Raw genomic sequence first — 13,037 nt, forward strand, 5'->3', positions numbered from 1 at the left:
TTTCCTGATTTTTTTTTAACAATCTTCAAATAAACGATTATATTTTTCTCGATACAAATGACTATTGATCCATTCCAGGGGACATAACATGCAGATTTTGGGCCCGTAATTACTCTTTTTGATTAAAACTGATAATAAACTTATTTATATTCAAAAATGCAGTAGACATGATTTACTTTAATTTCCATTCCATATCTAATAATATTATCACTAATAACACTGCGTGACGTGACAAAGCGACCTGAAAATAGCAATTTTTCGGCTTTAACTCTGTTTTAATAGGCATTTTCCGGTAAGTATAAATGTTTTGATATTACTCAGATAACTTTAAACATGTTTTTCAAGCTTTGTTGAAAGTAAAACTCAATTTAAAGTAATAACACCATAGAAAATAATAAATGTTGTTGTAAAGGCGTGGTGAAGAACTTCATGGAATGGATCTGTTATGCGTCCATTCATTATTTTTTCTTATCTGTCAGTTGTCTTTATTATGTTTTCGAAACCTGGAGCGATATGATACATCCTTTGCACATTTACCTAATAAGAAACAAGCAGAGTGCTATGCAGTGCAAATTCACATTTGGGTTGAGAACTAACTGAGAGAAAATTTAAAGAGCTTCCGAGCGCTGCCTTTACATTCATATTGAAAAGCACTATAGTTAAGCCACTCCCACGGTAGGGACGGTCTAAATTTTCTTTTCCGTTTGTTTTACACATTTGTTCAATGTCGGGAAATAGCTTCGCTTAGTTTTTCGAATGTAATCATGTCTGTAGCAAGTACCTTTTTAATTAAGATGTGAGTGTTTTTTCATAATTTGAACGATGATTCTTAATCGAGTTAATTAACAGTTTGGTTGTTTTTGTACCTTGATTGAAAGTCAAGCCACAATGGATAATCATAAAACCGTTGGCAGTTTTCCAGTTTTTAGTGACAGTGTACAAAATTTATCGGGCAAGCCAACAGTAATATTTCATTCGGAAGAAAATTTCACGGCACATAGTAATCATCTGAATCAACCAAGGAGTGCTACTTTTCACCAAATATATAATGTAAACCAGTGCACAAAACTTCAAGAAGATAAAAGTGTGGTATCCTGTTTAAATAGTATTAGCGATAATAGTAGTAGTTTACCACATCGAACCACAGACAAATTTAAACGGTTTTCAGTGGATAATTTGCTACAGATTGCAAATTTTACCTGTGATGAGCATGCTTCTGGTAAGACATATTAAAACAAACCTCGTTTGGAAGGTTAAGCGTGAAACTTTTAATGTGGTGATCTGTGAGATCTCCTGGGGAAGTCAATTGTAATTATCGTGATATTGTTGTCAGGAAGTGAATATTAGGGTTTTCCATTTTGAAAAACAACATGCCCGCAGCCCATTACTTATGGGTATGGGTCCCCTCACGTTGCTCAATCCCAGGCAATGAGAAGGCGGATTCTCTCGAAAAGGTGGGCGCGCAGGAAGGCGAATTTTATGACAGGCAAATTTCACACCATGAATTTTACCATTTAGTGCGTCAAAGTACCATTACGAGTTGGCAAACCGATTGGAACACTGGAAATCTTGGATGATGACATCGATCACGCAGTTTGGCAATGTATGGATAATGACGCCGCCAGAAAGCGATTTTTGAATACCCTCGAGGCCCAAGGAAGACAACCCTATATCCCTTTCAGAGACGTGTTGGGTACCCGCGATCTCTGGTATATGCAGTCGATTTATGTGTCTCATCGTCGCCCACTGGTCACCATAGCCGGTCGAACTCCAGACGAATCTAGAATCACACTACCGTTCGTACTGGGGACATCGCTCTGATGATACAACGAAATCCTACACCCAAGCTCCTTCTCTTTTGATATCCTTCGACAATGTACCCCTCTAAACTTGGGTAAGCCGCGAGTATTCGGCCCAACTCCTACCAGACGTACAATTAATTGAATTTTGTTACAAACAAAGAACAATGAATTATCGGCTCCGTAAAACTAACGCGATTGAGCCTTACAAATAAACGAACTAGATAAAAAAAACACTTGCGCCTCTGATTAACAAGTTCGAAGAAAATTTGAAGAAATGTTAAATTTTAAATAACCAGCGTCTCTGATATACATGTTCAGGTGAAAATTGAAAAATCGTAAAATTTGAAATGGCTAGCGCCCCTGGTAGACATGATTAGGTTAAAATTGATAAAAACCTGCACCCCTAATAAACATGCTTAGGTAGAAATTGAAAAATAATAAATTGGGAATTGCCTGGTAACCATGGTAAGGGTAAAATAATCAAAATCGTAAAATTTGAAGTGGCTAGCGCCCCTGATATACACTCAGGTCTTTTTTTACACGGGGAATATGTACGGTGCATAAAAACCGTGTAAAAAAAACATACTGTGATTTTGTTTTTTCACATGCCGAAATATATAAAAATGTCTGTGTTTACACCAAAAAATGTGATTTTTTTAAAGTATGCCATTCGATTTCCTATTGCTTGAAATGGATAATTTGATTGAAATCAAGTCGATAGGTTAAATCGATGTCGAGAAATCGTTAAAAACGTACGGTGCAAATCGTGACTCAGCGGCACTAACCGTGTAAAAAAAAAACCGTGTTAAAAAGACTTCAGTGTACACGTTCAGGGAAACTGAATAAAAATATCCTTATTTTAATTGGCTAGCGCCACTGGTTAGCAAATTCAGACATTAATTGAAAATATGACATTAATTGAAAATATGGCAAATCCATGCATTAATTGAAAATGGTCACAATGTTCAAGGAAAAAAATAATTCAAAATAGCTAGTAACCCTGGTAAACAAGTTCAAAATTGGTAAATTTAAAATGGCTTGCGCCCTTAGTTAACATGTTCAGGGAAACATTAAAAAATATATATATATAGGGGAAATGACGACTTCGGCATGACAGACTATTTTCGGCAACCCAAATTGAAACACTATTTTCACTGGATTTTCTTACGAAAACACTTCGCTGAATGCATGCAAACGATTCTTTATGCTTTCAGCTTCAATTTGACTATATTTTTACCACTGAGAAAAAGCAATCTAGCAGGGTTTTCTTGAAATGAAACACACGCACTACAAATTGTAGCTGATTTCGAGTTGCCGATAATAGAACAGCAGATTTACATGCAGTTCAAATGGAACGGTTGCCGAAGAAAAACTGGTTGCCGACAATACTCGCTCTCACTAGAGAAGATTGGTGCTTTGTAAAAGCGTTTGAAAACAGTTTTTGACAATTCTTTCGACTGAAATTGTTAGAGCAGCTGTCAGCAAAAGATTGAAAACAAACCAATACTGAATATGTGTGCGTTCCATAGAGAAAAAGGCTATAGAAAGAAGGTCGCTGCTTAGGTTGCCGAGAATACGTAAATTCCCCTACATGTCTGGGAATTTCTGTTTCCCTTGATTTGTTTTCCGTCGATCTTGTTTTCCGTGCTGAGCACCAATGCTACCGACGCCAGGGAAGCAGCTCCTATACCTGGACCCTACGTATCGACTCATCAACTCATGAACCAGGGACCAACGGCTTTACTTCCCTTCCGAAGGAAGGCGTGATAAGAGATGTTACTTGATTATCTTGATGTCTTAGAACATCCCGGCGGCGCCGACTGGGATTGAACCCAACTTCAAGGAAAAAATAAAATAAAATGATACACATGTCCAGATACAAATTTATCAAAATCGGAAAATTTGAAGTAGCTTGCGCCCCTGGAACACATGATAAGGGAAATGTTTTAAAGAAATGGTAAATTTGAAATGCTTAAGGCCGGCGCACAATAGATACGTTTTCAGGTTTTTTGACAGTTAGCCCATGCATTATCTGTCAAAAAACCCGAAAACGTATCTATTGTGCGCCGGCCTTTAGTGTCCCTGGTAGACAAGTTCACGGAAAAATTGAAGAAAAAAATGGCGCGCGGCGTTCGAGGTTATTAAAGATTAGTCGGCGACTATCCTGTTATGAAAATATCATATGAAAAATTGTCACCTCCAATAATGAAAAGGGGTTTCGTGGGGGGGGGGGGGGATACCAAGATGAAAATATCATTTGAAAAATTGTCATCTCCAACTATGCAAACCCCCTCCAATTATGAAAAGGGATGAGAATATGAAAATGAAGATGAAAATATCATATGAAAAATTGTCACCTCCAATTATCATAAGGGGAGACCAAGATGAAAATATCAAATGAAAAATTGTCACTTCCAATTATGCAAAGGGGGGACCAAGATATATCATATGAAAAATTTTCAGGTGAAAATACGTCACATGTATGTTGATGCTTGAAGGAAAATTTCTATGCATACCAGCTTTTAGTCAAATAAATAAGCATGAAATGTTTTTTCATGACTGTATTGTTAAAAACCAGAACCATGAGATGTTATGTCAAAATAGTCACTGAGAAGGAAAGATCTAGTTGTGGTGTAATAGGGAACAATAAGAGATACTTTCATAACATTTTAATGTTCCTAACTGATTCAAAATAGTTTTTGCAGATTAAACTAGAATATGGTTTCAGGAAAATACTGATAGATTCACTGAATCTAGTATGCCAAGCGACTTTACTGATAGATTCACTGAATCTAGTATGCCAAGCGACTTTTGCCTGCTACAATGAGCGCGCTTCACGAGAGGTTGTGATGATTGTGCTTCTTTAAAATCAAGATATATGTGGTGTATTGAGTGCTGCGGCTTTCATCTTAGGAAAATCACGTGGATTTTTCTGGGAATATGACAGTATAATACAGTTGATTTATGCAACAGTCGATGGAATTAAAGTAAGTGAAAGTGCGCACGCTGCAAATGAGATTTTGACCTTATTACCTAAGATTTCTTAGTCTGATCTTAGTAGAAGCATTATATAATATACTAGTATTATTCTGCATGGAATGACTAGGAGAGCTGCTATTTATAGTATTTATACCAACACTTTACGGCCGTACATGCTTTTATGGGATATATGGATTAAATTGACAAGAAAGCGAGGATTTGGCTCACTATTAATTATACCAAAACTTATCGCTATCGCAAAAAATTATCGAAGGTTAGAATGCCGAGAATCTGTTTTATGTATGAGATTTTTATTTTTTTCCCCAATATCAAGAAAGAATCTATATCCGATATGATAATGTTCGCATTATCAAAGTATTTCTAGCCTCAAAATCTTGGAAGAATTCCTACGTCTCAGCGCTTGACAAAGTGGTCCATTATTATACATATTTCAGATTTCAGAATCTTGCTTTTGTTAGCCAATGAACAATTTACGGAACAGTTTTGGATAAACTGCAAGACTTGGTTCTGATATAATAGGTCATTGCGCGATAGCAATACAATTTTATCTGTCATAATACCAAAATGCCAAAAGCTTGGCAGGATCAAACTCGCTTCTCAGCAATGGGAGAAGCGTGCTGTATCACAGCATCGCCACACATTTACAGGTTCGGTTTTATGACGTCAGAGGGATCGTCACATCTGAGGATGCATTTTGATTAAAAAAATATTTGACACTTCTGGAAAGACATGCATGTGACAGAAGAATTAACAAGAATGTTGTGAATGTTTACATTTTTTTAAATCTTAATATTTTTATTCAAAAATCTGTAACCTGAATTTACATACCCTGTATGAAAAATTGACATAAAAATTGTAACATTCCAGAAAAATCTGGTAGCATTAGCTCATATGCATACTCCTACCAAAAGTGTAAACAAGCTGTAGGATGTCTCCACGGTAGAATAGGTGGTCTAAATTTATTTACCTTTCCCTATCGTTTGATGTGATAAAGAGTCACAAACTTGTAGAGATATTATTAAAAATACAACACTGCTTCGTGATTCCAATTCCGTCCAAACACAATGAAAAGTCATTGGATTTACTTCGGCATACGGATAAAGGCAGATAAAATGGATTTGCTACGACAATTGCTTTTATTTTTGAGAATAGTGGATATAAACATTCTTACAATACTATCGTATCAAACGATGTTTTTACTCGATATGACGGAAATATGCACTAATGCCGAAGTAGATCTCTACCATACAATGATTTTATGTTAATGAAGAAAATTATAGGAAGTTTCTTTCGCTCAGAATCAACATGATATATTAAGGGTTTTATAACTGAAAATTGATTTTTCCTTGAAGTTTTTTTGCGTCCATGAAAATACATATCTTGAGAACAAGTGTGATTATTTGCAAGGAAGTTTATTTATAATTAGATAAATAGGTTCTTCTAGTATTAATGAACATTGAACTTGATCATTCGTCTGCTATATCATAAATGGTTATCGCTTAGCTGGAAGGGTTATCCACTCAGACTCATATGGTTCTGACCCTTGTGACTGCTAACGTTATTGCCGTTTATGTATGCTATAAAATCGTTTTTCCATTTTGCGTTTTCCAGCAATTAAATGTTTTAAGTATCCGACTTTCTTTGGTTTCAGATTACCAACCGAAATCTATACAGTCAAATGATTCTAAAATATATCCATTACAAGCATATCACTTCAAAAGAAACGGAAGATATTTTTTCTTTTTTTTACACCGTTTTCAAGACATTTTTCTGCTCTACGGGAACGGCTGGGTGACTTCGTTGACATATGGAACAATTTATCATTCCCTGCTATGCACGTTTGCAAGGTTGATTCATAAATTAACAGCAAAAATCATGCGTTTGTTCGTCATGTGACGTGTGATGGCAAATTCAATGAAAGGATAAACCACGTCGTCGTTAATTTTTGTACCATTGACCATCAGAGGGTTAATGGTGTTTCAAATAAAGCTAATCTTTTGTAAGATACCTCGCAGTTAAAAATAGTGAACCAAGATCCACTCCTTTAAGCGGACAAATGAGATGCTCAGTAATTGTTGTCACATGTTACAACTCTAATAAAGTTAACCCTCTTCTTGCCATGGTAGCATAGGTGACCCACTATGGGGTATTTGTGATAATACGGACAGTAGGGGTAAGACACAGTTGATTTTTTGATGGCTTAACTAATGAATAATTGTTTTTTGACACATCCACTATTAGTTTACGATATGAATTTCACAATACCCTACTTGTCACGAGAGCAGTCAAATGTAAAAATATAAACTAAAACAAAAAAGGGATTCCTCTAGTGGTGAAGTGATATAAATTTCGGATGGCAATCGAAGTCCGTCGGTGATTTGCACTAGATTGCGAAACATAAACCGACGTTAAATAATGGAATCAACAAGAAGAAGAGAAGGTGTGAACAGTAAAATGTTTTTCGGTTCGTCTCATGTTTGTCAATATACCATTGAATAGTCATTGCTTAATCTTTTTAAATTTGTCGAACCTCTTAACGGAATCCCTTTATGAAGATCTTTGAGTGTGTTGGTTTATTTCCTTTAAATTCCATTATAATTGCTTATCAGATACGCGTATTTCGTCTACTACTTTCAGACTTCATCAGTGCCATGTACTCAACACCACTGAAGAATCCATCTTTTATCTACGAGTTAAATACTACTAAAAATTAGCAGGTTTCCACTGTCATGCCACAATTTACCTAAACAGGTACCTAAATTTAGTCTCCAACAGGTAGAAGCATGCTACGATGTGTGGTTTTAGGTAGCATGCTAAATTGTCTCGAGTATCCGTTTCCTTGATCTCTATTAAGCAATGCTGATGGATTATGTTTAAATATTTCTAAACTTTCTGCTACGTCTAGTTTCCAAGACGAAGATACTGTGATCGCCTACGAGCGGTTCTCTAAATGGGAGAGGTTGCAGCGTAGTATGGCTTACGTGCTACGATTCATTTTCAACGCGACCAAGAAGGGAGAAAGATTAACTCAACATGAGCTGGATGATGCCGAAAATGAAGTCCTGAAGCACGTCCAAAGAGAAACCTTTACGGATGAGGTAACGACGCTGAAAAATAATCAAGTACTACCGGACGACAAGAAGGAATCGATTGACAGATCGAGCATCGTTTACCAACTGATGCCAATGATGGAACGGAGTTTGCATGACGGTAGAGCCGATGATAACGTGCGACTAGAAGTTCCGTGCACCAATGCTTTCTTGGCAGGATTACTGGAAAGCGCACACTGTGATGAATATCCTTCGCCGCTACAATCCAGCTGTTTTGCTGCATATTATTCCTTTTTATTTGGCCGTACCATCATCTTCAAAAAATCAGTGGCCCTTCCTTCACAGGCCTTTTCACTGGCTTAGCTTTAGTCCTAGTTTTAGTGTTAGTCGTACGCGACAATAGGAAACTAGATTAAGAAACGATTCTAAAAGGAATAACACGCTGTTCAATAACAGTGCCGCGCCTTTTTATTTGGCCGTACCAACAGATACACTCTGCAGGATATTAATGTTATCCTTTGTCAAATTGTGCCCCTTTGTAAATATGTGTTCTGCAACCTTGGATTTAAATTAATAATAAAGTCCTTTATCCATCTCTTTGTAAGCCTTTTTTACCTCTGCGATGTGTTCCTTAAACCTTGTTTCCAAAGTCCTTTTCGTCTGACCAATGTAGATTTTATTGCAATCTGGACAAGAGATTTTGCAGACTCCAGCTTTCCCTAAGACATTTATTGAATCTTTTGTTGATCCTAACAGTGACTTCAGCTGATTTGTCCTACTGCTGAATACTAAATCTAGGCCAAAACTTCTTAACTTCGAAATCAATGGTTTGGTAATGTTTTAGTTGAAATTCACCGCTACCCGTTTTAAACCCTCAGTTACTGGTGTAAGAGTTGTCGAAATACGCCTAACATGATCCCTTGTTCTTTTATCGATTACTGCTTGAATTGTTTTTTTCTTGATACCCATTAAGTCTAGCGATTTAAAAAATGTGAGCTATTTCCTTTGATTTGCCTGTATCGCTAAGAGGAAGAGTTTGCATACTGTGTACTACTACTACTACTACTACTACTTGTGTCCATAATTTACTTTAGGGGTTCAAATTTAGCATAATTCGTACGATGATGGTTTGTAGCAAATATATTTCTATTTAGTATTTAGATGCCTAGATGGTGTACACATTTAATATAAATTTGATGATGATATTTCCAAAACAAGTTTAATATCGTCAGAATAGATTAAAAATCTCAATTTCTTAATAATGAAAAAGATGTCATTGACGAATAGAATAAATAAAAGGGGTCCTGAATGGGAGTTTTTTTTTTAAACTTTATTAAAGAGATTTTTAGTCTTAGGCTAGTTTATCTCTAAATCTACCGAAGTGACATTAATTGGATTTGATGTCTTTCCTTCGTATTTTACTATATGATGGCGAATAGGTAAATATGATTCAAGCCATTTGAGGAGTTTGGAATGAATCGTAACGAAAATATTTATTTGCTTCTTGAAAATTCACACAATGTCATTTAGCATTAACCATTAACAAAGATTGCATAATGCATATTGATTCAGCTTCGGCATTTAACATTCAGCATTCGGCGGAGCACCCCAACGTTGTAATCTGTAGTCTGCATGGTTTACACAATCGAAGTTTCAAATAGGGTAAACAGTTATAATGTGCTCCCCTTAACAAAAACGGCTATATTTATACCGTTTTATCTTTAATTAACGGAACAATCGCTTATATCCGTTTGTTTGGAAGTTAGACATAAGTTGTAATATTTTTTTCTTCAGTGGCAGTTAACATGAAAAGTATGGAATCATTTTTCGACAACGCCTAAATCCTATATTTTCTATCGTTGTGGGGAAAAATGCCACATCTGTCATATTATATGCTCCCACAACAGGGCAGTATGCTCTATACTAAAATTATAGTATTCTCGACAATAAAGCTAGGTTTTTTTTTCCCTTTATTATAGAGATTTTTAGCCTTAGGCTGGTTCATCTCTTGTTGTATTTTATACATAGTAGAGGGCTAATCAATACCCCCCTGGGCTTGTTATCACTAGTTAAGTTCTGCCGGTTATCCGTAATCTTGTTCATTTTCATTTGCCGTTAAATTTTTTCGTTGTCTATTCTGCCCTTTGTCGTGTATATTTGGTTGTTGCCTTCGGTTGCCGTTAGTTGACACGTCCGTTGAATTGGTTGAATCTGTGGTTATGATGTGGTGAGTATATCCGTATAGGTGTGGTGTCATTTTTCTGGCATTAACTTTTTTGTGATTTGTCAAGTGGCTCTACTAGTGGTTATTTTGTTTTCTTCTGTTGGAATTTCAGATAAGGTGGAAGATATATCATCATATCCATTGTTGTGACGGCCATTAGCACTAGTGTTGTACTTTCGTCAGTCAAAATTTATCCGTTTTTCGTATGTTTCAACGTGTATTTATGTCCGCATTGTGCAGCAAAACACTCGATAGTTAAAAATCTATCACCACTATTGAAGTGCAGTTGATCCGTTAAATTCTGACGTGGTTATTTGTCGAAAATACTTTTCGTCGCAGTGGATTGCTTTTTCTCAAGCGAAGACAGATATCGTGCTTTGTGTACCAACAATAGTGCAGTGTATTTGATCTCCTTATTGCCGCTGGTTTCTGTACCATCCACTACCAGAAAGAGATGGAGCGCAAACAATGTGGACAATGCAAATCGGACATCAACGATCTCGAGCCAGTGCAGTGTGGCTTCTGTGAAACGTTCTACCACATTAGCCAGCAATGTTGTGGTTTCAGTGGCAGAGCCAACAAAGATCTGTTCGCACAGGGAAAGGCGATGTTTGTTTGCCCCGTCTGCCGAGATGAGCAGAATGGTAAAAGCGTGCGGTCCTACATAGACGACAAATTGAAATCGCACGAGCCGTCGTCGCACAGTCTGCCAGACCAGGTTCAGCAGTTATCAACGTTGGTAGAAAGCCTGAGTCAAAAGGTGGATAGTATTGCAGCGGCTCAGAACCAGTCGACCCGTCCGCTGTCTGTCCGTAACCCATCTTCCTGGCCTAGGTTGGGTGCCAATCGCGGTCAGAAACAAGTTATCACTGCTAAAACTGATCGTGGAACGAATGCGATCGACCTCAGTGGGCTTTCGGTTGCATCACTTACACCCACTCCAGCTCCCCCAAAGTTTTGGCTCTATTTGTCTGGCTTTCAGCCGTTAGTCACAACGGACGACGTTCGAAAAATCGTCGCGCGATGCCTGAATGTGACTAACTCTTGCGATGTTGTTCGTCTAGTGCCGAGAGGAATGGATATCAAAAATATGTCGTTCATATCCTTCAAGATTGGACTAGATCCTTCCTTAAAGCAGCAAGCTCTGCTTGCCACGACTTGGCCATCTGATTTGCTGTTCAGGGAGTTCATCGACGAGCCAAAAAACCGGAAGAAGTCGAATGCGGACGAGGAAAGCGATTTAGACGCAGATCCCGAGTCACCAACGGTATAGAATTCGGACGTTTTTCCGTGGACGGTGGGAACCCTCGGGTTCCCATCACAGGCGAGTATTGTCATTCTGCTTCTCGTAAACCAGCACTCAATCGTTTTGCGTTGCAGCGTTTCCCCACCTCTCGTGACTCCAGTCTCCCACTGACTCCAGACACCGAAGCTGCTGACTCAACAAACACCGAACCGGGACGCATCATGGAAAGCACTGTGGAAGCCCTCGATCTCTCCAGCCCGGTCCTGCCTATCGCTGCCAGCGCTCATCATAGTCGTCCCGGACCCGTGGTTGGATGTAGAGAGAGGGTCTTCCAGCCTGCTTCTTCAGGCAAGTACCATGCGAATGTGGAATTTCCTCTTCCTGAAGTATCTTCCAATTCCAGCGGCCCTAGTTGCAACGTTCCATCTCCCACCTTGGCTCTCTCTCCTGTCATCGAGTCTGCTCTAGTTGGCAATGAAGAAGCAGTTAATGGTATGCGGTTCTACTACCAAAACGTGCGAGGACTACGAACCAAGGTGGATTCCTTCTTTCTTGTCGCAAGCGAGTGCGATTATGACGTCATAGTGCTGACCGAGACCTGGCTCGACGACCGTATATACAGTGCGCAACTATTCGGGGACACCTTTGCTGTATATCGCACTGATATAAATGGCTCTAATAGTGCGAAGACCCGCGGAGGTGGTGTTTTGATTGCGGTTTCTACCCGTTGGAACAGCTATATCGACCCTTCACCCGTCAGCGATGGTTTGGAGCAACTGTGGGTTAGAGTGACTATGCCGAGCCGAGTTGTCAGCGTGGGCGTAATATACCTACCACCGGATCGTCGTAACGATAGCAGCAGCATACAAGACCACGTGGATTCCATCGGTGCCATTGTTGCTAACTTGGGATTCAATGATTTTGCTCTACTGCTTGGAGATTACAACCAGCCTGCTCTCCAATGGAGGAACTCAGACGATGGGTCTATGCAAGTTGAGCCTCAAACTGCTTTGATGTCTGCAAGCTCGGCGCTTATCGATGGCTTCTTTCTGCATAGCCTCACGCAGCTCAATGGTATATCGAACAGAAATGCTCGCTTCCTAGACCTTGTTCTGTCGAACGAAGCTGCAACTCCAGCATGTGTTGTTTCGGAGGCTGTTGAACCTCTGACCACACTAGATCCTGACCACCCTGCTCTGGATGTAATGATGCAACTTCCGCCGCAGGTCGTTTTTGAGGCGCGCACCGACGATTCTCGTACCTTCGATTTTAGACGAGCTGATTATGCTGAACTTAGCGCTGCTATCTCCAGGGTCGACTGGCGACCAATAGAATTAGCTGACTGTGTTGACGATGCCGTCAATTACTTCAGGCAAACTATTTGCGATATCATGAAGGAATTTGTTCCTCTTTCACGACCTGCGCCGAAGCCCGCATGGTCAAATGGTCACCTGCGTCGATTGAAACGGTACAGGGCCAAAGCGTTACGAAGATACTGCCGAAATCGTTCATACATCACGAAGCAAGAGTTCAACCGTAGCAGTAATAATTATAGGAAATACAACCGATACTTGTACCGCCGATATGTGCTCCGTACACAGGCATCCCTTCGCAGGAACCCAAAGCGTTTCTGGTCGTTTGTTAACTCAAAAAAGAACGAAGTCGGTTTGCCTTTATCAGTTCATCTCGGTAAACAATCCGCCAGCTCTGAAACA

The 13,037-nt window shown here is 38.9% G+C and overlaps 1 protein-coding gene across 1 annotated transcript in view; it reads left to right on the forward strand.

Moving 5' to 3' along the window:
• Positions 1-789: 789 nt before the first annotated feature.
• The window catches only part of LOC135701049 (paired mesoderm homeobox protein 2-like), a 42,918-nt gene continuing 30,670 nt past the window's right edge, over positions 790-13,037 (forward strand). Inside the window, exon 1 of the mRNA XM_065221755.1 lies at positions 790-1,219. Within this exon, the coding sequence (XP_065077827.1) occupies positions 889-1,219 (331 nt within the window). The 5' untranslated portion in view covers positions 790-888. The remainder of the gene's footprint in view (positions 1,220-13,037) is intronic.

The sequence above is a fragment of the Ochlerotatus camptorhynchus genome, unplaced genomic scaffold (assembly GCF_037179485.1).
Source record: "Ochlerotatus camptorhynchus isolate MF236.1 unplaced genomic scaffold, CSIRO-AGI_Acam_v1.1 ptg000148l, whole genome shotgun sequence".
Classification (NCBI taxonomy): Eukaryota; Metazoa; Arthropoda; class Insecta; order Diptera; family Culicidae; genus Ochlerotatus; species Ochlerotatus camptorhynchus.